At 51.7% G+C, this 25,269-nt stretch overlaps 1 protein-coding gene across 16 annotated transcripts in view; it reads right to left on the bottom strand.

Moving 5' to 3' along the window:
* Positions 1-2,996: 2,996 nt before the first annotated feature.
* The window catches only part of MCF2L (MCF.2 cell line derived transforming sequence like), a 198,872-nt gene continuing 176,599 nt past the window's right edge, over positions 2,997-25,269 (bottom strand). For 11 of the 16 annotated variants that reach the window (XM_066237338.1, XM_066237337.1, XM_066237335.1 and 8 more), the window contains 18 exons: positions 24,564-24,637; positions 24,230-24,306; positions 22,679-22,745; positions 21,744-21,859; positions 20,206-20,275; positions 18,858-18,950; positions 18,664-18,756; positions 17,612-17,737; positions 16,395-16,616; positions 16,088-16,180; positions 14,316-14,394; positions 14,071-14,137; positions 13,112-13,230; positions 11,519-11,593; positions 7,079-7,200; positions 5,003-5,115; positions 4,816-4,919; positions 2,997-4,681 (listed from right to left, as the gene is read on the bottom strand). In XM_066237338.1, the coding sequence (XP_066093435.1) occupies positions 4,596-4,681; positions 4,816-4,919; positions 5,003-5,115; positions 7,079-7,200; positions 11,519-11,593; positions 13,112-13,230; positions 14,071-14,137; positions 14,316-14,394; positions 16,088-16,180; positions 16,395-16,616; positions 17,612-17,737; positions 18,664-18,756; positions 18,858-18,950; positions 20,206-20,275; positions 21,744-21,859; positions 22,679-22,745; positions 24,230-24,306; positions 24,564-24,637 (1,796 nt within the window). In that variant the 3' untranslated portion in view covers positions 2,997-4,595. Of the gene's footprint in view, positions 4,682-4,815; positions 4,920-4,998; positions 5,116-7,078; positions 7,201-11,518; positions 11,594-12,707; positions 12,801-13,111; positions 13,231-14,070; positions 14,138-14,315; positions 14,395-16,087; positions 16,181-16,394; positions 16,617-17,611; positions 17,738-18,663; positions 18,757-18,857; positions 18,951-20,205; positions 20,276-21,743; positions 21,860-22,678; positions 22,746-24,229; positions 24,307-24,563; positions 24,638-25,269 lie in introns of those variants that run through there. The other 5 variants (XM_066237350.1, XM_066237351.1, XM_066237340.1 and 2 more) reach the window with 3 other exon arrangements.

A 25,269-nucleotide genomic window follows, 5' to 3' on the forward strand; every position in this document is an offset into this window, starting at 1 on the left:
AATTCTTGGAATGCCTTGGAAATGTGACTTTGCTTTATTGATCTCTTTGATCTGCTAATGGCCTTACTTTGCCTTATAAATAAAGCAGGTTGGGGAATGGAGTTTTGCTCTCTTTTTTTTTTTTGGCATTTTTCCGAAGCTAGAAACGGGGAGGCAGTCAGACAGACTCCCGCATATGCCGACCCGGATCCACCCGGCATGCCCACCAGGGGGCGATGCTCTGCCCCTCTGGGACATCGCTCTGTTGCATCCAGAGCCATTCTAGCGCCTGAGGCAGAGGCCACAGAGCCATCCCCAGTGTCCGGGCCATCTTTGCTCCAATGGAGCCTTGGCTGCGGGAGGGGAAGAGAGAGACAGAGAGGAAGGAGAGGGGGAGGAGTGAAGCAGAGGGGCGCTTCTCCTGTGTGCCCTGGCCGGGAATCGAACCCGGGACTCCCTTACGCCAGGCCGACGCTCTACCACTGAGCCAACCGGTCAGGGCTGAGGTTTATTTTTTGCAAGCTATCTCTTGCGTTGCAAAGATATCTTCCAAACCCATTCCATTTCTCTAAGCCTATTTTCTTAATTCCACGCTGTTCCCACTCAGGACCTGGAATTATTAGCTGCGCTGGCTTGCGGCAAAAGGGCCTGGTGGAGAAGCACCAGGAAAGGGGGCATCTGCCTCTAGTTGAGCCCCCAATTACATTTTGGTGCCAGGGGTACCCTCTTTGCCCCTGGCATCCAGATCTTGTCCTTCTTTGGCCTCCTGGTCCCAGGGCACAGCTAGGGTGACCACCTGACCTGGGTGCTGGGCAGGGAAGGGGTTCTCAGGATACCAGACTTTCTGTGGCCCTCCGGGATGCTCAGTTACCCTGGTGAGGCTTAGGTAGGCACCCAGCCTCCAGAGGGCCTGGGCTGATTCTCGTAAATCATATCCTTTCTGTGAATGGGTATGTTGTAAGGTACTAAAAAGCTGCAAAATGAATATTGATATTCTAGGAGGAAAAGGTCAGGCTGTGAGGTCGATGGGCCATGGGGGAATGTCACATGAGGAACCAGACCCGGGAATTTTGGCTAGAACTGCCCATACCCATGCGTGTCAAAAGAAACTTCCCAGGAGTCCTTTGGAAAAGAGCGACTGTCTGTCAGCCAATGAAATTTCACTACGTCATATTAGCTCGACTGCCCTAACAACCCTTTAAATTTCCCCCACGCAGTTTCCTCCATGCGACTTCTCTGGCCCCTGTACCACGGACCAGAGAACCTCGTCAGGTGGGATGCGCTGTACTAAATAAAGCTTTTGCTATTCCACACTTCATGGCTACGCCCTTCCTTCTTCCTCGGCGGGGAAAAATACCTTACACAGTGTTGGGCAGATTATATTATGCTCACTTTGTTAAGGATGGTGCTGCCCATGTGGAAGCCCATTGCCCAGGTGATGGTATTGGTTGCCCTTCTTGCTTGGGATGGGCGTGATTATATTAACGTGTGTTGGGGGAGGGCTGTGGGCAGGCAGGATCCTTGTAGCCTGGGGCTTGGTTTTGGGACTAAGCTTTTCCCATCCTTTTTGATGTGGGGTGGTGCACTCTCATGAAGAATCTCATTATGCCCCAGATAAGTGACTTTGTATCAGAGACTTCCTTGTTTGTATATTAGATTAAAGGTTTTGGTTCCTACACTATAAAATGGGGCAAACCGGGGACTCTCTTTCTCTCTCTCTCTCTCTGTTTCTGAAATTAGCATTGCATAGGAGAGGCAGCCAAGATGGCAGAGTGCTGAAGGAGAAGCCAGTTTGTGCAGAGAGAAGGAGATGAGGAACAGAGGTGAATAAGGCTGGTAAGGTAGAAACCTTTGATTCTAGGAATACTTGAATAAGTCAGTGGCTTTGGGAGCCCTGAATGGAAAGGGAAGTGTTTTCCCACTGTGTGTGTATTTTTTGCCAGCCAGGAGTGAGCTAGGATTAAAGGTAATGGCCCACCAGTTCTTGGCTCCGTTGTTTCATTACCGTCTGTCTGAATCAAATGTGAACCTACACGGGCCAGGTGGCTGTGATGGTGGCCACAGCACTGGCTCTACAATACTCTTGACATAAGTCAGCTTAGCATAATTATATTTGTTGTAACTGAGAAATATTTGGACTTATTTCCTCCATTATCCTTTGTTTTCCTGTTCATCCTGATTTTCCCTTTCCACACATTGATGTTCTGCTGGATCAACAACCATCCTTTCTTCTCTATTCTTCCTGGTTTAAAAATGATCAATTGTATTCTTGTTCTGGTATGGTAATTTTACATTTCTTTTGTTACCTTAACATTGTTGACATATGTAAGCTTGTTGTTATTCTATCTGCATCATCTTCTGACGAAGTAAAAGTGTAAGGAACATATCTGGGCCATGCTCCACTGCCTTTTTTGCCTCATTTCTTCTTTGACATGTGTTTGCCATATTGTGTATAGATGGGTAAAATAAAACAGCACACACTGCTGGGGACTTAAGACATAAGAAATTTTCTGCCTTTCCAGATGGAGGCAGACAGCAATAGCTACTGATATTTATTTAAACTCATCCATACAATAAAGAACTCTGATTTTTATTTATTTATTTATTTTTAATTTTATTTATTCATTTTAGAGAGAAGAGAGAAAGGGAGAGAGAGACGAGAGAGAGACAGAGAGAGAAGGTGGGAAGGAGCTGGAAGCATCAACTCCCATATGTGCCTTGACCAGGCAAGCCCAGGGTTTCGAACCGGCGACCTCAGCATTTCCAGGTTGACGCTTTATCCACTGTGCCACCACAGGTCAGGCTAAAGAACTCTGATTTTTAAATTTCATTGACAACCCCAATAAAATAAAATAAAATAAAAAAACAAACCAGTGACTGAAACATGAGGTTTTAAAGTGCCTTTATGAGGAAGAGATCACAAAAATGGTGGACAATCCCAGGCTGAGATGGCAGGAACGGTGTGTGAACAATCAATATATTAATTAAATTATGAGACACATCATTTTCCATATAACTTATACACCAGAATAAAAGCTGCCAAGTCTTGCACAATTTGCCATTTTATTACCACACCCAAGAGAAGTCTGGCTGGCGATGATGGCCTTGCATGTGGTAGTGGGCGGGGAGGAAGCCTGTAGGCTGGGCTACAGCAGGGCCTGGGGCTCAGGGAGGGCTGTAAAGTGACACATTTCCAGCAGCATGGAGGCTATAAATACATCCCTTACATTGGATACATATGTACACACATCAACATATATACACACATATAAAAATATCTGCCCCAACCGGATACAGAGTTTTCAAAGAACAGAATTTGTTTCTGAAACACAAAAAAAGGTAGAACAGAAGAGTTTTCTTTCCAGTTCTATTTTGATTGGAATAAAATAAACTCTGCACCTTTAAATTTCTGTATTCAAGGTGATTCTATACAGTGCACACAGGGCAATTTTACTCCATATGCAGGTGGAGGAGGCTGGAAAAGAGGCAGAGGTGACTGGAGCTCAGGTTTCACAAAGCTACATATGACGTCATTGGTTCCGAGGATACCCTGCAGAAAACTGCATCTTTATTTATTCATTAAAAACAATTAAAAAATCCTAATTCAGGGAAGCTTGTTAAAAAAAAATCAAGAGTCCCCACTTTTTATTTTACTTTTTTGTAGAAAAGAAGGTTAGTATTTTAAATTATAGGTTAAATTTTCTTTTGAAAATTAACTACACAGGTAAAGGGATTTCCTTGGTTTCTAACTGCTTTTGTTTGTAGAAATGCTGCCTGATCTTATTGAGGGACATATTTTCATTCACCTGCCACCAGGTGGGCTTCGGAGAGTGCTGTCAATTTCCACGAGAGAGTCCCCCAAATCATTCAGCAGTATATATACAACATGCTGCAATGTAAACCCCAGTAACAAAAAAATAGTTTTATATCAAATGCAGTATCAAATTGCCATTTCATGTAAACACAGTGATTCTTGGTAAAGATTAGAGGCCAAAGTACCAGAAAAATGGCCATGGGATTAATCCCTGCTTTAAAAAAAATTTGTAAAAGACAAAATAGTACCCCCCCACCCACCCACTCACCCCCTCTCTCTTCAAGCTGTTGGGTCAGTGAATCAGTCACTTCTTTTGGAAGCAGTCCCACAGTATGCACATTCCTGCACAAAGCACCAGACCAGAAACGTCAGAAACCAAAGCCGAGTGGTTGGGGGCGGCTCCTCCCTGGCTGCCTGGCAGAGGCCGGGAGGAACGGCTGGTCTCGGAGCCCGTCTGCTGCACAGGTGGTCTGTTGGCCTGCAGCCCTCCTCTGTCCCTTCCAATTTTTCGAAGAAGCTTGGTGTACTGGTCTTCTCATGGGAGCCGGTTTCTGTGCCCTGGGAGGGGATCCTGGCTGGGAGGGCGGAGGGCAGAATCTTCCCGATCCTTTCCTCGGAGTGCCCCCGCGTCCTGCGCCACGAGGTTCTACGGGCAGCAGGCGGCTCCTGTCCGGGTCTTCTCAGGGTCCTTCCTTTCCAGGGCATCTTAGAGCACCATCCCCTCACCAAACTAGGCAAGCCCAAGCAAAGGAAAACTTAGAGGTCCACAGGCTGGTCTCCTGCCCGGGGGGCCCGGGCGGTGCTACCCCTGCAGGTCAGAGAGGGGGGCGCCACAGCTCTCGCTGCAGCTGGAGGAGTTGCTCAGCACAGCGGACCCTGCGCTGGACTCTGCGGGAAAACCAGGCAAGAACGGCTTCGGCTCCACGCTTGCGCACTCAAGCCCCGCTTTCTGGTTACATAGGCTCAAGGCTGTGAAACCCGGCGGGCTCAGGGCACGGCCAGCGTGGAACGGGGGGTCTTACCTGAGCTGCTCAAGCACTGTGCCGAGCTGGACTTGCCGAGGAGCATGGACAGGCTGCTGGCCGGCACCCAGCCCTCCTTGCTGGAGGTCAGGTTCCTGACATACCTGCCAGGGGTGTGGACCGGTCAGTGGCTCTAGCTCTCGTGCCCAGAGTGGCTAGAGGGTGCTCACACTGTGGGGCATCTTACCAGAGGCCTTCGTCGCCCTCCTGAACCACCTCCACCATGTCTCCACTCCTCACAGCAAGCGTGTGGAGGCCTCCCTTCTCGTCATCCACCACTACGGTGTACTTCCCAGGAACCTGCGGAGGAAGGTGCACAAAACCCTCTGCTTCCGCCCCAGCCACTGAGCACAGGCCACAGGGGCTGTCTGGCAAAAGGCCGGCTCCCAAGAGAGTGTCCAGCAATGAGAGGAGACGAGCACTCTGTCAGAGCCGAGCCATTGGCGGCGCTGCTGGCGTGACGACCGCCTTTTTAAAAAACTATATATATATATTTATATTTTATTTATTGATTTTTAGAGAGAGAAAGAGAGAAACAGAGAGAAGGGGGAGGAGCAGGAAGCATCAACTCCCATATGTGCCTTGACCAGGCAAGCCCAGGGTTTCGAACCAGCAAACTCAGTTCGACACTTTATTCCACTGTGCTACCACAGGTCAGGCACGACCGCCTTAAATTGGGAAGGTCTCCTAGTTGTAAGAAGATGCTAGGTCTCATACTGTGACCATGCTAACAAAACCTACCCAACCTACAAAGTGCCCTCAGCTTGTTCCTGGTGCTCTGACCTTGTTCCACTGCTCCCTCTGCTCCTGCCATACTGGGCAGGTCTCAAACACTACATACATAGCCTCTGGCCCCAGGATCTTTGCACCTGCTGTTCCTTCTTCCATCCTTAGCCTCCTTTCTGAAATGACAGCCACCCTCACTTAATATGTTATATATTTTACTTTATTATTATTATTAGTTTTTCTTCCCTATAGAGAAACATTTTGTCTGTTTTGTGCCCTGTTTTATCTTCAGTGCCTAGAACTGTGCCTTACACAGTATATGCCCAACACATACTTGTGGACGATGCTGTGTTGTGGATGTGGGCCCCCAGAAGCGGAAGCTGTTCTGACAGAACGCGGGGGGAACTCAAGCCCGATGTGGCAATAAGACAACACATGACTACACGCGGCTAACCTGCAGGACAAGGCTGCAGGGTTTCAGGGTTTGGAAGCGGGAGATTGAGAGTGAGAGTCCTTCATCCTCATTGGAGCTGCTGTGCCCTCTCATTGGACCTGCACTAGCCCCTAACTGGTCCTGAGAAGCCAAAACCACATCCTCCTGCTACACTGAGCACAGAATCCAAACCCCCATTAGAGACTGCCTGGTCCTCAGAGCCTTCTTCTGCCCTGCTCTCTCCTGCCCGCTAGCCTCAGTCTCCCCATGCTGGGACCCCCAGTGCCTGGGCTCCTCTGCGTCCCCATGTTTGGTTCTTCTCACCCTCAGTCTTCTTAGGGAAAGGCCACCTTGACCATGTCAAGGCTCTCCCTCTGTTTCACCCATTCAGCTGTGTCTACCCCTCAGGGATGTTTCGTTTGCTGCGATAACGCTGGTGTTAGAAACCAGGGCAGCAATGAGCGTGCAGTAAATATCTGTTGGTATAATCCTGACTGTAATATGTCAATAGCTTCTCCTTGCTGCTCGTATTAAACTAGAACCTGTTAGACAGTTTTATTCTCTTAAAAAATAAAATAGAGGATCCTAGTCAGGTGGTTCAGTGGATAAAGCATACACCCAGCATGCCAGAAGTTGCAGGTTCAACCCCCCTGGTCAGGGCACGTAAAAGAAGCAATCAATGAGTACACAACTAAATGAAACAATTAAGTGAAACAAGTTAATGCTTTGCTTTCTCTCTCTCTCTTCCTTTTCTTCCTTTCCTTTTCTCTCTCTCTCTCTCCAATCAATAGAAAAATTTAAAGAGAGAGAGAGAAAGAGAGGTAGCAGTGCATTCATAGTTATAAGGAAGCTTATGAGAACATTCTATTTTTCTGAAGGGCCAATCAGGGGTGGGCATGGTTCCCCTGGAAGGAGAACCTCCCTCAGTGTGGTGGTCTGATGGTGGCGACCTAACAGAGAGGTGGGGACACAGAGCCACAGGGATCCCTGGCACCCAAAAACCCTTCCCAGGGGCCATGGACACTGCAGACCACCACACTGGAGCTTCTGGGGCTCCCAGAGACCAGAAGTGCCAGGCTCACCACCCAGGGGAGCCAAGATTACCAGTTTTCTGGGGCCCACGCCGCCTTCTTCTTCTGCATCTGAGGAATTAATGGGCTCCTCAGCACTCGACCAGCCGTCGTTGTCCTCAGGGGCCTCCAATGGGTGAGATGTTTTGCTCCAACCTGAGAGAGGAACGGGCTTCAGTGAGGACCACCCTCGGCAACCAGCCTGTCTGAAGATGATCTGAAGAAGTCCCTGCAACCCTGGAAATGTGCACCCTGTGTGGAGCCTGCTCCTCCCCAGGAGCTCATAAAGACTGCAGGGGACACACTACTGGCTTCCAAAATGCCTGTCACAATTGCTTCAAGTGTGCAGACAGTCCAGGGAGATGGAGACAGAGCACCTGCTTCCATTGCCAGGCCAGTCAGGGGAAAGCAATGAGCTTCCACCCCTCCCCGGACGGCCGTGCACTTACCCAGCAGGCCCTGCCGCTTCCCAGAGGAGGAGGGGCACCTCCCACCTGGCCCCCTGCCCGCTGGTCCTCGTCACAGAGCCCCTGGGAGACTACTAGCTAGAGACACTGCCACCATTTGTGTTGGAGCAGACACAGGGAAGGGAAGGTGATTTCAATGAATGTACCACTCAGCACACATCAGACGGGCCAGAGAGCTCCTCACACAAGTGGCCGAGGCTTACTGACAGCGCCTTGCTCCAGATACACTCCTAGCTCTTGACGTGTGAGGTACAAGAGTTGCGGTCCTCATGGTACTGACGCTATCATGTGTCTGAGCTTCTCCAGGCCATGGAGGCAAAGCTGGGATCCCAACCCAGGCCTTCAGGCTGCATGAGCTCTGACCACCCACACTGGCCAGAAAAAGAGGGAAAGATAGCTTTCTTCTGGACTTCATAAAATACATCTATTCCTTCATTAATATCTTGGCTGCCATCTATCCCCAAAGGGAAGCAACTATCTTTCTCATCTGGGGAAAGAATGCAAATAAGTTGTGGGGAGATGGGAGGTGATGAACTCCGGATTCTGAATAAATGCAATAGCTGCCAGTAATAGAGCACCAAGTAAAAGCCAGGCTCCTTTGGTATTTGATCACAGCCATCACAAGGTATTACCGTATTTCCCCATGTATATGATGTACCCTTTTTCAAAAAATTTGAGGTCTAAAAACTGGGTGCATCTTATACAGTGGTTGTAGATATTTTTACTTGCATTTCTTGCTTGTTTGTGGGATGAATTTTATGATAAATAAAACCTGAGTTCAATAACTTTATGTAATACATTTTTTTTTTCAAGTTTTGGGCCCCAAAATTAAGGTGCGTCTTATACATGGGATCATCTTCTACATGGGGAAATATGGTAAATAGCATTTCGACAGGTAGCAAGCAGATCTGGGAAATAAGCAGACTGCTCGTCAGGTCCGGGTTTGGGCACATCTAGTTCCAAGCTACATTTGTGGTGGCGAGAACATGCTTCCCCCCCCAAAAGAGAGGGTGCGGGGTGTGAAGGTACTATACAGCAAGACAAGTGCAAATGCATGCTCCCCTTTATGAAGTCAGGGCTGCAAAGGGGCAAGTTGTCCAGCGGGCCAGTTCCCAAGGCTGATAAAGTTTAAGCTGGGCAATGAAAACCTTGTGTTTAAGAGGCAGTAGAGTCTACGGCCATACCACCCTGAACGCGCCCGATCTCGTCTGATCTCGGAAGCTAAGCAGGGTCGGGCCTGGTTAGTACTTGGATGGGAAGAGGCAGTAGACTCTTTGCTAACTTATATCAAACTTAGTTCAGGATTGGCAAACTTTTCCCGTGAACGACTTGAAAGTAAATATTCAGGCTTTGTAGGTCACAACTCTCTGCCACAACTACTCAACTTGGCTGTTGTACAAAAGCAGTCATTGTAGTTACAAAATTGAATAAGCTTGACCATCTTCCAATAAAATGTTATTCATGGAAATAAGAATTTGAATATCGTGTAATGTTCCCACTCTGAAATGTTATTTAAAAAATTTTTTTCAACCACATGTAATTGGAAAAAAATCAAATGAACAAAATACTTTTCTATTGTATTAATATTGTTAAATGTTATGTGAACTTTTCAACTAGTATATAAAGTCTCCATAAACAGTGTTTACCCATTAAAAAAAAAGAATAAAGAAAAAAAGAGGCAGTAGAAAGCCACCTTGGCCTTCCTAGAAGAGAGCTGGGACCCAGCGTTCTCCATCAGCCAGCAGAACAGCGAGCCCGGGGAAGAAAGCGTGTGTCTGCCTGTGTTCTCAGAGCCAAAGAAGCCAGCAGATGCCAGCACCCGCGGGCTCCTCCGCACTCCTCGCTTCGCAGCAGGCTGTGCCCAGCCGGCCAGCAGAGCCTCTGAGCTTTGTGGACCTGGGGCCGGGCTCTGGGGCGGAGGAAGCCGTGTGGCGCCTGGCTCCGCCCACCTCACCCCCAGGCTGGCGTCTAGGCAGGGATGCGGGACTGTGAGTTTCCAGCTATAAACCATCCAGCCTCCCTGCTTCAGGCCCATCTGGAGTGGTCACAGTGTGGGAAGCTAAGATAGCACCACTGGGCAGGGGACACTGAGAGTCACAGTGCCTGGCTGCAAACATGGCCTCCCCTCCTGCCCACCACCAACAGATGCGGTGGGGGTTCTGGCATAAAAGCAGAGGTCTGGGGATGAAGGCGAAGACTGTCCTACGGGCTGAGAAGAGAAGGCCCGGAGGCAAGCCTTTGCGTGAAGAGTGGTGTGGTTGTTCGTGTCAGGAACAACTCTGCCCTCTGCTGCCTGCAGAGAAGAGGTTTTCTAGACACACAGCAGCGACACTCCCTCCTCTGCCCGGAAGCCTCGGAGTGAAACATTTTAGCAGCCTTTAGTAGTGTCTCTTTCAAAACAGTGTGACAAGGGAGTAAGCAGAAAATACTGAGGCCCGACTGTGCCTGAGGCCCCAAGTGGGGGACAAGAACACAATATCCTGGGGCAGTGTAACAATCACAAGTCGGGACAGCACCGCTCTTTGATCTCCAGAGGGTGCTGGGGATTTTGCAAAAGGAAATTAGGCCAAAGTGACCATGAACATGAATATGGTCACCTCTATTTCTTGTGAAAAACGTCCTTGGTGTTTGTTGATATTGAGTAAAACAATGGCCGATGAAGATTTTTGGGAAGCAAGCACTTAAGCATTGGCCAGAGGGCCAGCCAGGAAGGCCCAGTTCATCGCCATCCGCTCTTGACCAACCGAAGTGGCCAGTGATGACCGAAGCGGCCAGTGATGACGGTGAGGGGGAGGAAGCTAAGTGCAGGCTGCTGGGCCCCGGGGGCACGGCTCAGGCCTTTCACACACATGTATTGTGACCCTGTAAGGTGGCCTCGTCTTCATGTTACAGCTGAGGAGATGAGTTTGCAGAGATGACAGAATTTGGCTAAAAAGCAGTAGCAGCAGCTTTGGAGCCACGCTGGGCTGTGCTCAAGCCCTCATCCACTGCTGCCCGCCCCATCCGCCCCGGCCTCCTCCAGAAGGGGGAGACCACGGGGCAGAGGCCTCAGGCGTCTCTAGGTCTTAAGTAGAAAGTGTGTCAGGGACAAAAGTAGCCCTTCCCAGGAGATAGTCAACCGGAGGTGACCCTTCCCCAGGTGCCTGGGGCCAGCTGGGCGCTGCCCCTGTGAAGCTGTGGAAGGTCAGCAGGGCCCTGGTCTCTGAGCTGCCAGCCCATGGCCAGCAAGAGGGCTCAGCCTGTGTCCTCAAGGTGCAGAGTATGGTTTGCAGCCAGAGTGGGCCTTGGGTGTCCTCTGGGTGGTCTCTGGTGGTGGTGTGGGGGGATTCTGGTTCAACCTACACCCTTTGGGAACCTTCACAGTTGTTTGCAAAACTCAGGAAGAGTCACAAAGTGAAGTGCTCTGAGAACTTGAGAGCCTGAAGCTGGACCAGGGGACGGGGTTTCGTGGGCAGGGAGGTAGGGCCTTTACCCTTGGAATGTGAGGGGGCAGGAAAGGAGGAGGCCTGGTTTCCAATACCGAGCTTGACCCTACCTGTCTGTATGATTGGTCATCTCTCCATGAAATGAGAGGTCTGATGGAATCCCGTAGCTGCTATGTCTTGTGTTTCCACCAGGAGGCGTTGGGATAAACTGGTCAAGTAGGGGGTGGCTGGTGTTGCAGTGGTCTGGGACAGGGGGGCCATGCAGCCTACAAAGCCACTGAATCAGAAAGCCCAGCCCACCCAAACACAAGTGTCAGCAGCCTCTAACTAATGGCCAGAGGGTAGTTCTGTAGGTCTGAGCACACCTGGTGTGGGGAGATCAACCGAAAAGCTGACATCATCACAGTATCTGCTGCCAGAGCACCATGCTTTTGAACAGAACAATGAGTTTGCTTCTGGCTAGTAGCGACTAATGTCATTTTGCATCCTAGACGATGCCCGATGGCAAGACAGACAGCAAGCGTCCCTAACCAGCCCAGGAAGCCAACAGCAGGCTACGTCCCGAAGGTTGAGCCACTCTACCTCGTAAACCAAAAGGCGTTGGATCGCTCTTAACTTCATGTCGCTTAGCTTTTTTGTCAGGACTGGTAGGAGAAGCTGCAGAAGGAGGTAGAGGCAAAAACATAACAGGAGAGAAGAGAGAGAGAGTGAGGGTTGCAGGCAGAGCACAGAGTAGGCCGTGAGAAACACCGATTCATGCGGGATGGGCACAGATGGCGAATGGCCTCAGTTTCACTGACCTAGAAGTTACTTTCCTGGGAACAAAACTAAGCCGGCCAGGGAACTAAGAACTGATGGCAGAGCCTGAGGAAAAATAAGAGCCGAAATCGCATGCAGTGACACTAGCAATCGGCATCCTTGTTGTAGGGGGCCATCGCCCGGTTCATTTTCTGAGTTCTGGGTACATTTTCTGAGCCATGCACATACTTTCCATTCTTAGCAAAGTACATTGTACCAGAATTTGTCCTTTTGTTTTCTTTTTTAAAAAGTTTGAGGCCAACTTAAAAATATTTTATAAATTGGGAAAAAAGCCCTCTAATTTTTCAGACTGGCCTCTGGACCAATGAAATAAAAAGAACCCGAGACAACACCGGTTTTTAGTCCCCAGTGGGGTGTCCTGTAAGGCCCCACCTGGAGCTCGAGGGCTGGCTTCATGGCTCTCTGGGTGTACGTCCCTCCCATATAGCTAGCTCCCTGTCCAGGAGCGCCCAAAGGCGGCCAAGGTTTCAGTGATCTCCTTCCACGGGGCCCTCGATCTGCCCTGTGCACTAGCGGAGGCCCCAGGAGATCACTGGCACCAGCACCTGAGCGTTCTGGCATAGAGGCTGATGACAGGAGCAAGGTGAATGCCCACAGGGACTGGCAGGAAAAGGCAAGAAAGGGGAGGTGGGCGTGGGAGGAGTTGGACCAAAAAAGCACATGACGAGTCGGTTGTGAGCAAGCTTCCTTAGGACGGTCCACCTCCACCTCCGCTTTCTCACAGAAAAGGCCCCCAAAGGGAGCACTGGCTGCACGGGTAACAGACACACCAGTGTCAGCGGAAAAGAGCGAATCGGCAGGAAATGTTTCTGGATGGCTGTACTTGGGGTGAAACTGGCAGATGCCCTGCCCGAGAATGTCCTCATGGATGATCACCACACAAATGGATGACAGACGTGTCACCATGGCCAGGGACACGCCCAGGAAATGATTTCAGGTGGGTGCCTTTTACCTTTCTGACCTTTGAGGTTAGCAAAGCCCTGCAGAGTAAAGCGCTTCTTGGAAAGCGCAGAGCTTTCTGAGGTAGAGCTAGTGACTGTGTCATCTACAAAGGAAGAGAAAGGGACAGTGCAGAGGGTGTCTGTAACCCAGGGTGACTCTGGGGAGGGCACACGTCAGGTCCAGCCAGGGCTCAACTCTGGGGCTGGGTGTGCTGGATTAGGGCAAACACTGAACAAGAGGGGTGCTTCTGGGGGGTTCCAGTGCTTTCTGTGGGGTGGGTAGGGAGCTCTGAACTCTTTACAAATGGTCTTTTGTGCCCAGAGGAGGTTGTGCACCCGATATGCCCGTTAGTGGACCCTGTGATGCAGCTCCCAGTACAGCTGGCTCAGAAGCTGGTGACACGGCGACACCCACCTTTGCCCTTCTCGGGGGCCTTCGGCAACGTTGTTGAGCTCACATATCCTTCCAGGCTCAGGGGGTCCGTTTTTCTCTCTTCCAACTTTTTGGTATTTCTTGTGTTCCCTTTTGAAGGACTAGTGACATCAGATACATTGAAAAAGAAATAGAAAGTTGCTTGGTTAGTTTTTCAAAACTCTTCCTGAGGATTTGAGACATCCAGACAGCCCTGACTTCCTATCCAGTGTTTAGAGTACGGTCCTGCCGCTGTGGAGTGCTCAGCATTTCTAGCTTAAGCCCAAACAGAACAAAACGAGGACAAAACCACTTCCCAGCCACTGAGCAGGAGGCGGTGGTGTTATTGTTTTGAAGGAAAGGTCCTTTTCTTTTAAAACCATTGTTCTATGGATTATTCCTTTAGATTATACCTTGTTCCACAAATGCTTAGAGGTGGCTTATAGATATGCAATAGGAACAGTAACATTAAAAAAATAAGTGAATGAATAAAATAATGTAGGAAAAATAAGGGCAAAAAGGGTTTGACAAGCCTTGGTGAAGGCTGGTGTCTGAAATGTGTCCCATCTCTGCAAGTTGTGGCTCAGAGCCTCTCGTGCCCAGTGGTCCCTGTCTGAGGTGCTACGGTCACCAAAATGCTTAACTGCAGTCTGGAACAGCCAGGCCACTTGCTGACTGTCGTGGGGAATACCCCACAGACAGAAAGTGACTAGAGGGCGCTGTTAGGGACGGGCCTCTGGCTGGGATTGGGGCCAGAGACACACGCTGGGAGGCTGACCCAGCGGGACTAACCCACCAGCCTGGGATTCCAGAGGAGAAGCACTCCACGGGCACCAAGCAAGTGTGAAGTAACCTCATAGTCAAGAGAGTCAGGTGATCAGGGCCAAGTGAAGTCTGTGGCCTGTGCAAATTCCCACTCGTGACCCTCAGACGGTGGTGTCTCCAGTGCCCGTGTCCCTCACCTCGTGTTGGAGGATGCTGGCAGAGGCAGGCTCTGGGACTGCTCCAGGGCCCTGTGCTGGCTGGCTTCTGCAAGGAGAACACAGACAAACCGCCCGTGCGTGGCTGAAGAACTTGAGCCAGGCACCTTTAGTTCTAAATGCTATGGGATCTCAGACAGCTAAGAATTCTGAGATGGTTTGGAACATATATAAAAATGCCCCTGGTACAAAAGCTAAGAGAAAATAATGGCCAAAGACATTCTTACCTCGACAAGCCTGCAGCTGGCTGGTCAGCACTTTCCGAATCTCATTCACCCACGCGGCTTTAATCTCGGGAGTGGGTGCCTATCCCCCCCAAAAGAAATGCCAAGAGGTAAGGACTCCCATTCCTTCAAGACACATGCTTTGGTATTTTACTCTTGAGATTTCTGAGGACAATCTTAGGAATAGATAACCAGAGCACTGTATGTGAGAAAGAGGAAGGGAGCAAACAGTGACACGTCCCCGTGCTTCAGGCCTTTGCCCCGTGGGCAAGGGCATGAGTGGACAGAGCCCAGGGTACCGCAACACCTGCTGGGGGACTGACAGCCAGCCCTGTATCTGCACAACCACTGAAGGCTGACGCAGTGGGAAAACGCTGTGGCATAAACTGCTCCTGGAGAGTCGGTCTCTCTGGGAAGCGGCTCTGGTCCCATCATAGATAACAAGGACAGCCAGAGTCTGAAATCTCACAAGTACTTTCTAAACTTCCCAGGGCAGGGAGTCTATGAGGAGCATGAACCACAGCCAGGGCTCTGTCCTGCCTCAATACAGGGTGGGGCCTGAGGGGTAGTGCCAGGTGGACACTGGGCTCTGGGGCTCTGTCCTGCCTTAATGCAGGGTGGGGCCTGAGGGGTAGTGCCAGGTGGACACTGGGCTCTGGGGCTCTGTCCTGCCTTAATGCAGGGTGGAGCCTGAGGGGTAGTGCCAGGTGGACACTGGGCTCTGGGGTTCTGTCCTGCCTCAATACAGGGTGGGGCCTGAGGGGTAGTGCCAGGTGGACACTGGGCTCTGGGGCTCTGTCCTGCCTTAATGCAGGGTGGGGCCTGAGGGGTAGTGCCAGGTGGACACTGGGCTCTGGGGTTCTGTCCTGCCTTAATGCAGGGTGGGGCCTGAGGGGTAGTGCCAGGTGGACACTGGGCTCTGGGGTTCTGTCCTGCCTTAATGCAGGGTGGGGCCTGAGGGGTAGTGCCAGGTGGACACTGGGCTCTGGGGCTCTGTCCTGCCTTAATGCAGGGTGGGGCCTGAGGGGTAGTGCCAGGTGGACACTGGGCTCTGGGGCTCTGTCCTGCCTTAATGCAGGGTGGGGCCTGAGGGGTAGTGCCAGGTGGACACTGGGCTCTGAAGACCCGTGTCCTTGCCTTCGCTCTTTGGGAGCCCTTGGGTCTGGCTGTGCTGGTGGAGGTGTTTGTTGTGAGTTGTAGACAACTAAGTATAGTGTGATACAGGGTGGCCACACAGCCCTGGGTCCAAACCACCAAGTGGGTTAAAATATTGAAGGCAAGCAGGAGAGGCACATCCCTGTGCTGGCTGACCCCTTCATGGGCCTCCCGGGGTCTTGCGTGGGCTCACGAATACACTTACAGCTCCACTCATCTGCCCTCATCAGCGAGGTAAGGACAGGTAAGGACTGAGAACGTACATTCCCCCAGGAGAACCCGGTCACGCGTGCAAGTGTGGAGCGGGCCAGCTGTGTTCCCCTGCACGGTCCACGAACACGTGGGCCGGGGCTGCAGGAGCCTGTGCTTGCTTTTCTAGAAAGACACTTCTGACACCCTAACGTGCAGCGTTGCCCTGCACTTTGTCCTGGGCCCAGCTCAGGTGAAAGAGGGCCCAGGGAAGTCCCCCAAATTAATAGTGGGGCTCCTGGCCTTTGGGTACTAAAACACTGTGGAAGATTCTAGATACCCGTTTTCACTCGAAGCTTTCCATTGGCAGCACTAAAGAGATGCATGGAGTCCCTAACGCCTGGTTAGAGAGAGAAAGGTTGGGGTCCTACCTGGATGATGTAAACCTCCTCCCTGGCATTGTACCAGATCTCAAACTTCTTCACATCCCCTTTCACGTTCTCTGTTATGCCGACAGCTGTCATCTGAGAGGACAAAATAGGGAGACCAGTCTTAGTTCTGAAATGCGGGCTAAGGATGCCAGAGATCCCGGATGCCCACATCCAAAGATAAGAGGCGCATGCCAGAAGGTAGACGTCGTGACCAAGGCTCAGTTACAACCTGGAACGGGTCCCTGACCCTTCTCTTCAGGGCCAGAGCCAGGAAGGTTTGCAGCTGCTGGAAACAGGCCTTACTCACATTTAAGGACTGCTTGTAGCTGTAGGATGGGGCTTTCTCGTACCCTTCCCCATTCTCCTCCCTTTTCTTGCAGAAGAGGACGGCCTTCTCGTGCAGGAACAGATGTCGCTGCATGGGCTTGAACCTGGCCAGGTCCTTCACCTTGGCGTGGCCCTTCTTGTGGTCAGTCCAGACGCTGAAGGAGCCCTGCATTAGCAGCTTCCCCAAGTCACTCAGGTTCCCCTAAAATGAATTGCAACACGAGGAGCATTTAAAACCCGGAATGAACACGGGGGTGGGGGTGGTGGACTTTTAATGCATGTTGCTGAGGGAAGGAGGCCCGTCTGGGAAGGCTGCATTCCATGTTCCAACTACGTCATGTTCGGAAAAAAGCAAAATTATGGTGACAGTAAAGGGAGGAGGGGTTTCTAGGCATGGGGGCAGTGGCTAGGGCAGGATGGACAGGCAGTGCACAGGGTTGCTTTCGGCAGTGAAGCCAACTCTGTAAGACAACTACCCTGGTGGGCACCTCATGATAAATTGATGCAAACACCCAGAGTGAACCGGAATGTGCACTCTGGACTCGAGGCAATAATGATGTGTCCGTGCTGGTTCACTGATTGTAACCAACGTCCCGGGCTGGAGGGGGATGTTGATAATGCGGGAGGCTGTGTGTTGGGTGGGACAAGGGGGATACGGGAAATCTTTGTACCTTCCTCTCAATTATGCTGTGAACCTAAAACTGCTCTAAAAATAGTTTCTTCATGAAAAGAAACCAAGAATGAAGGCTGACTAGAATTCTAGAAAGACAAACAAATTAATAAGTTGGCCTGATATGGGCATACAGAGGAGAAAGTAGAAATCTGACTTTAGTGTCCACTGGTCACATGTTTTCAGCCCCCAAACAGCATCAGAGAAAATAGATTTCAGGGATGATGCTGACCTCAGGAAAAGACCAGAATGAAGAGGTTTTCAGAGACGCTCCTCCAAGGGGTGAAAACTTTCCGGTTTTCTCTGTATGTTGTTGAGTCCTCATGTAGGCCCACCCCAGGCCCCCTGAGTCAGACTACGTTGACTGATTCCAGGTAATACCCAAGCTCGTCAAAGCTCCAGGGCACAGCTCTGCACTAGCCGTGGGCTGGCCTCAGCCCGCTGTCTGGTAGATCCCCCCTCTGAGCAGGCTCGTCAGCGCCTCCAGCAGGAGGGGGAGAGAGTCGGAGCCCACCCGCGGTCCTTACATCATAGCCCGTGATGGCGATGAGGTGCATGGAGTCGTTCACAGCCTTGAGGATGCCCAGGATGGAGCTCAGCGCCTCCTGGAGGTCCTCAGCCCCCTCACAGCTCTTGCTGTATTTCAACATTTCCTGGGGTGGGAGGGAAGAAGTCCTGATCACACACCCATCTGGACGCTGATCCCCACCACTCCCTTGAAAGCTGCTGGAACTCCAGTGCTGTCCCAGAGTGCAGGCCCTGGGTGGCCTTGAACACGGACCCTCAGGACAGAGGGTGTGGCTCCCTGCTCAGTTGTCAGTGGTGAGGTAAGGCATACATTCACGTGGACACCCACAGACTCCCTGAATGGGGGGTCTGCTCGGGGACCACTGGCCTAGGAGTAGCTTAGGAAGCTGCCCTCTTACCTCCCTGAAGCCCCTACACCCCGCCCCACAACAGCTTGGGTGGATGCTGCAAATTGGGGAAGTCCCCTGAGCCAGTGGACACACAGTGGAGCTTGGCAAGTGCAGGCCCCTTGCAATCCCCCAGGGCCAGCACCCTCGTGTAGCTCTGGCCCCAGCAAACTCAGACTGAGACCCCTGTCTCATGTCTCCCCACTTCTAGACCGGTTATTCCTTCCTTTCACATTTGACACCCTGAATAAACATCTGATTGCTTGTTATGTGGGCACTTTTCACCTCCATTCACTTTGCTCATCCTGGCCTGACACAAGCCAGGCCTTGCTGGGAAGACCCGCGTGGGAGCACAGCTCCAGTCAGCGTGGAGGTGCTTTGAGCCTGTGATCTGTGAGGTGGGCTTTGCCATTTGTTCACCTTGGTGTCCCTGCCTGTGCCTAACAACAACCAGCACACATAGACTCTCCACAAAGGTCTGTGAAGAGCCAGGCCCTTGCAGAGATGGGAGGAATATGGCTCAGAGACTGTAGCATTCCACCATGGCCGGGGCAGCCGCTGCTGGGAGGGGGGGTGTGTGGCTTGGGGGGCCTAGTGAGGGTGGCCGCAGGGTGGCCATGCCGAGGGCGGGGCTCCAGGGGATGCCCAGCCAGGCGCGCTCTCACCTTGAGGAGCAGCTGGTATTTGGTGATCCTCTGGACTGGCTTCAGCAGGTAGGAGTCCAGACTCAGTTTGTGGTCCAGTTTCTTCTGGCATTCCTACAACCACCACACCTCCGGTTTAGACAGTTTTCATTGTTCTTTGTTTGAGAGTCAACTAGTAAAGGAGATCAGACTCTAAGGGGAGCCCTGAAACATACCTGGAAGAACGGGCAGTCGGAGCACTGTCTCCACAGGCTCTCTGAGCGGGGCTTGTTCTGACAGTACTTCTCGTAGATCTGGAACTCCTCCATCTGGCCCCGGGACAGAGCAGTGTCACAGCATGGCTCAGAAGGGCCAGTCTGACTTCTTCCTGAATCCCAGTTCACCCCTCCATCTCAGGTACCATGTCCCTCATTGCGGGACAGTCAGGTAACATCCCCGCTAGAAGTTCAGGTCTCAGGGCTGAATTGGCCCTGGTACGTCTTTTATACAGTTTAGCTCATTACGGCTGGCTTTGGCCACAGGAATAACAGTCTAGAACTAAACACAGGACCAACACAGACTTTCTGAAGAGAGAATCTCCAGAGCTCAGCCTACACATGGTGCTTGGACTGGCAAGCACGTCAGGGCCGCCTGCAGGCTTGTTAGAACAGAGTGCTGCCTCCACCGCAGTTCTGATTTGGCGGGTCTGGGTTGGAACCTGAGACCCTGCGTTTATAACAAGTTCTTAAGGAGTTCTGATGCTGCTGGCCAGGGGAGCCACTTTGAGAACCACTGACCCACAGCATGGCTACCCCACCCCACTTCTAGATAGCACCCAGAAGCATTCTAGCCAGGCTGAGTCAAAACATCAGTATTGCTCCTCCCTTCCCTCCCTTTTCTGCCTTCTTCATCTCAATTCATTATAATAGTCTCAATTCATTATAATAGTAAAAATGACTGAGCTTCACTGAGGTTAGTAGGCGGCACTATCCATTGCTAACCTAGCAGTTTATGGAGATCAACGCCAGAGGGTCACGTGGGACCCAGCGCGGAAAAGAGCAGGCCCCTGGATCCGGCAGCCCTTCCTCCCAAAGCTTCTCCTCAACCCCCTTCCCTGCCACACACACACTTTAGCTGATCATCATCCCATCCTGGAAGGAGGCGGACATCTACTCTTTCAAAGAGAAGAAAAACAAGGCTCAGGGAATGCGGATGACCTATCCAACATCCGCCAGTCAGTGAGCCCTGACCAGGACAAGAGTGAACACAAAACAAAACCCCAGCATGCAAAAGGCCCAGCTCTGTCTAACACAATCGAAACTTAGACGCTTGATAATTCTGGCATATCTCAAAGCTTGCGTTTTATAGTTTTTCTCTTTTTCATTCTAGTTACTGGACTTTAGGAAAAAAACCCTATTCTTTCAGCCCTACCAAAAAGCGTTACATCATCTCAGCCAAACTGGAAACATTGGTACTTTGTGATTTCAGTTGGAGACTGTTATAGAACTTAAAAGTTATTATTTTAAGTATTAGTAATTTTGGGAAGTAAGGCACGGAAAAGTATACATTTAAGAAAACACATACCCTTTCTAGAAAACACCTTCCAACCAGCTCTGGGCAGTCTATGTAGTTCTCTAGCTCTCTCAGGAATATTCTAGACAAAGAAAGTGTGAGTTAGGTTGTACGATAAACAACCTGAATCAGATGGCATCTGTAACAAATGAATAGCTTTTACTTTCCAGACAGCTTTTATTCCTGGCTCTGGACAGTTCAGAAGGTCTTGTGGGTAAGAACACACAGTCAGATTTCAGGAACCTACAGCCCATACCTGTCACTCCCAGAGTCTGGCTGTATCAAACTCTCAGGGTTAAGCAGACGCGGCCCCATGGGTCCCTGTATGTTTTCGGTGTTGGTGTTCACACAACGTACAGAACAGCTTTTATTTTTATCAGCACAGACACAAGATGAAGAGGCTCAGAGCAGACAGACAGAGCATCTGGAGGTCCCGGAGGAGCAGCCCTCGCAGCTGGGTGCTCTGTCGGGTTTCTGTAGATGCAGCGGGGTCCTGGTTCTGTCCCTGAGGCCTTCCCAATATGATACAGCTTTGTTCCTGAGCCACGTGCCCACGTTTTCCTACGTTTCAGGTAAATCCCACCAAGAAAGGAAGTTCCGGTGGCATCAGTTCACTACACTAGTCATGCAGCCAGGGTCTCGGTGCCCAAGCGCTGGCCAGAGCCACAGGGACGCTGAAGGCCCAAGCCACTCACTCAATTAAAATCCAAGGGAAGGCTCTGAGGCAGGGTTTAGCCATGACCTGGTGCCTCCTTTATCAATGGGCACATAAGAGATGTTAGTGACTGAGGAGCAAAAGCAGGTGGTGAGACAGAAGTCTCAGATGTCCCCTGAAGTTCATAGGTGAGTGTGGCCCCAGTCCCACGCTGGCTGGGCTCCCCGGCCCTGGGCAGCACTGCGCGGGGATCGGCCCACAGCTGGCCCTTTTCCAGAACGCTCAGACATTGCCATCATCTGCCGGCCTCCCTACACACTATGGCTGCCTGCTCATTTTCTTTCCCACGAGCTCCCGTAAATTGCAAAGAAGAGCCCAGGGTAGACAGCCCCAGGACTATCCATACTTTCCCCCAAGCATGAGGAGGCCGCAAGTCACTCTCACAGGGCATAACATGCAGGAAAGGGCTTCTGATGTTACCACCCTTTTCAGTAACAGGCTTGGGAACAAAACTGTCCTTGCTAAGTGGTGTGGCATTTGGTGCTGCACCAGTGTGCCAAATGCACACACTCGGGGTGGGGGGCACTGGCCTCTGCTGGGCCTGAAGGACAGGGAGAGGCAGGAGGGGGCGCTGTTTCTACATAATCATGCCCACAAGGCTCCGAGGCATCTTCCCACTTCAGATGGGGCCCATTTGTACCCATCCACATTGGCTCAGAGAACTAGCCCTGGGCACAGCCCACCACACTGCTCTGTGCACTTATCCACCCTTGAGAGAGGGAAGAAAGGGTATTCTCCACCAGCCAAGCACAGCTCAGGAGCTGTTTTGGTGTCAGCTCCCTGCAAGTGGCTACTTTAGAGGCCAGACATCACCGCGATCAGAGGAAGGGCCTACCTGTTATGAAAGTGGTAAATTTCTTCCATGTTTCCAAATAAAATATCCTTCTTGTTTTGAAGGCCTGTTGAGATGAGATGCGTCATTAAAGGGTTGTCCATCTCAGCAGCGTAACCCTGTGGGAGAGGAGAGAGGTCAGCAGAGAAACCCTGAACTGCAGCCAACAGCCCTCTGGGCAATTATAATAGCAGCCCAATCCTTTGGCACCAAAGCCCCATCTCCGCTCGAGGGCTTAGCGGGGTGGTAACACTTTGCCTCAGGGTTTAGAAAGCAAAGCTATCTTGCATTTATTCCCTGACCATTTCTAGTATGCTGTCTGGACAAGCAGTACAAAATACAAATGAATTATAAACAGTACTAATTTTTTTGAGGGGGAGGAGAGGAGGTTCCATCCTTCTCCCTTTCAATCTTTTCAAAATTCATAATACAACTTTTATGAAGGGGACAAATCTTATGTGTACACCTTGATGAGTTATTTATATGTCTACATTCGTGTGCCGCCCAGATCAAGATGTAGAACATTCCAGCGCTCAGAAGCCTCTCTGCCCCTCCCAGGCGACAGCCACCAGCCGGGCGGCCTCCCCGCAGCCCTCTCCACCCCGGATGAGCTCTGCTTGTCGTGGGTTCCCTCTCAGGAGCAGCAGGTACTCGTGTCTGATTAATCCACTCCTCAGCACGTTCCTGAGGGTCATGCATGATTCTGTGTAGCAGCAACTCTTTTTCTTACTATAAATACTGTCCCTGTGCATAATCCACCTAAACCTACCAGTCCCTTGTCCCTCTGACAGACATTTGAGTTGTTTCCACTTTGGGGCTACTATGGGTGAAGCTGCCATAAACCTTCTCTCACATGTTTTTTGGGGGGCACAAGATGACCCGGTGTGGAGAAGCCCAGCCCGTGGCCCACTCAGGCCACCCCCCACACGCAGGCTCACCTCCAGGACGCAGAGCAGCTCCTCCACGTAGACCCGTTCCGTGTCGAGGAGTTCGTTCATCACGTGCCTGTGAACAGGGCGCTAGGGCTTATTATCTAGGAGCAGATTCTCTGACCTGCCTCCCTGCTGTGGGGCCACCTGCACAAAACAAGCCCTGATTCCTCAAGCCTCCCTCTTTCCCAGGTCACGTCTCCGCGTCTCCCCAGCCCTGCAGATTCAGCCCCACTTCCTTCATCAGCTGCCCCTCTGTCCCCCAGGAAGAGCCCCTCCTGTCCTCCTGCGCTTGCCTGGGGGCCGTCTGTGCCCCAACTCAAGGTATCATTTTAGCCAGTCCAGTTTCCATCACAACTTTCTTGCATGGAATGGCGAACAGTGACGATGTGTGGACCTATAATGTGCCCATCATGATACGGCCTCCCAGGAGGGGCATGAACTTGCAAAACAGCTGTTCACATGTCTTGTTAGAAATGAGGACCACTTTCCAACTGCCTGTGACCAAGCATCTCATTTTAATAGATAAGAACTAGAGCCCACAGGTTGCTCCCTGGTTGGCAAAGTGGCAGGGGAAAGAGAGGGGCCTCAGGCCTCCACAGCATAGGCCGCAGGGGAGCGCTCCTGTCTGGGAGCCTAGACGCCGTGTGGGCAAGGAGGGGAGGGTGTCCCTGGTGCTGAACTGAGCTGCCTGCTGAGGGCCAGGCGGCGAGCTTGGGGTCGGGGACAGCGTCCTGGGCACTGATCTCAGAGTGTGTAGATGCAGGAAGGTGGCAGAGCGCAGGTTACCTTTGTGGAGAGTAGATGGCCCAGCTGGGCTGGAAGGTAGGGGTCTATGGGGAAAGTGACTCCCAATCTTGGGAAGGACTTTGGAAGTGACTTCTCTGTCAAACCCAGAGTTCGGACCTCATCCAAGCTCTGCCCAGGGTGGCATGTGCAGGACACCCTCAGCAGGCGCCATGGAAACGGTCTGGGTGTGTAATAAGAAGGGCTGGCGGTGGGGACAGGTGATAAAAGCAGGAGGGGAGAGATGAAGAAAGAGAAACGACACCCAGCACATGGGGCCAGCAGGGCCCAGAAAGCCTCCTGGGAAGAACCACGTCCACTGAGGGGACAGGAAGCTGGGTCCAGGGCAGTTATATGGCTGATCCTGCACATATGACCCAAAGGCCTGGGGGGGCTGAATTCCATGTCTTCTCATCCAGTCTTGAAGAAGGGAGAACACAAACCATTTCAAATCGTCACAGTCCTGGCTGGGACCCAGGGGCCAATGTGGCTTTTCTAAGGAAAACCTAAATTTCTCCTGGATTCAGATGCAGATGTGCCAAAGAACACACGCACTCCATGTCTGAATGCTGTCTGATGCATGTTCATGTGTGGACCCCGGGATGCCAGCTGTGTTCCCACATTGTGGCTTTGGGGTAGAGGCTGGCATTTCCCACCAACTTCAGCTCGTTTGCATTCAGACCGTCCTGGCCAAAGGCCGAGCTCTAAGTGGGTTGCGCTTGTCCTATCCGGACCAGAGCCGCTCTGTGATGCCCGGAGAGGCGGCCCACCCACCTCCGCAGGATGGCCAGGCTCTCCTCCTCGTCCCCCGTGGAGCCGCTCCGGCCCTGCCGGCCTTCGCTCATTTCACTCTGCAGGGAGAAGAGCACACGGTGCACAGACTCCAGAAACCAGAAGATGCAGCCCAATGTCCTGACTCTAAGCCTCAAGCCCAAGTTCGTTTCCCGCCTGGGAAAAGATCTGAGACTTCGCAGGACGAGGAAGGGAGGTGGACCCCGCGTGCTGGCCTGCGTGCGGGAGAGGGTCAGGGTGACCCAGGCTGGGTGCCCGCCAGGGAGGACGAGGTGGCCAGGAGGCCGTGGGGTCTGGGGCACCGCAGGGTCCTCACCTTGGCCCTCCTGTAGGGCCCCCTCCGGAGGGCGTTGCTGTCAGAACTGTTGTTCTCAGAACTTCTCCGGACACCTGGGGTGGGAAAGAGAAGAGATAGGTGGGTATAACTTCATATCTTATTGCCTAGAGAGGGATAAAGCACAATCAGGAAAGTGTGGAATTATTTATTTTTTTACTTTTAGAGGAAAAATGCCCAGAGGATGGTAAGAAAAACACAGCAAAATTAAAGCTAAGGAAAACAGAGTCAGGAGATAAGGTAGGGCAGGGGACACAGGGAACCACCCGGGACTGGCCCTCTGGGCTTGGCTCACGTCCCTTACAGGGGCTTCTAGCTGACAGCGGATCAGCCAACAGGGGAAAGAACTTCTTAGCCAGGACACCTCTGATCCAGGAGGTCTCCCAACAGCTGGAGAACGGTATCCTCTGGAGCCCACATACTGGGGGCTGGGAGCCAGCTCTCCAGGGCTCTGAGGATACTTGCCAAAGCCCTGAAGGAACCACGAGGGGCTCCTAGCTTCTGGGGAAGAGTGTGTTTGGGGACAGGAAAGGGATGAAGAGAAGTCTTCAGGAAATGGTGTTGCATCCAGCTGGACCTTAGAGAAGGGCCGTGCTGGGGAGAAATGTGATGAGGGGTTGTGGCCACCGGCGGCGGAGGCTGGGGGTGGCTGAAGTGGTTGCTACTTTGGACACAATGCAGGGAGGCT

This window comes from Saccopteryx bilineata, chromosome 6 (genome assembly GCF_036850765.1).
Source record: "Saccopteryx bilineata isolate mSacBil1 chromosome 6, mSacBil1_pri_phased_curated, whole genome shotgun sequence".
Lineage (NCBI taxonomy): Eukaryota > Metazoa > Chordata > Mammalia > Chiroptera > Emballonuridae > Saccopteryx > Saccopteryx bilineata.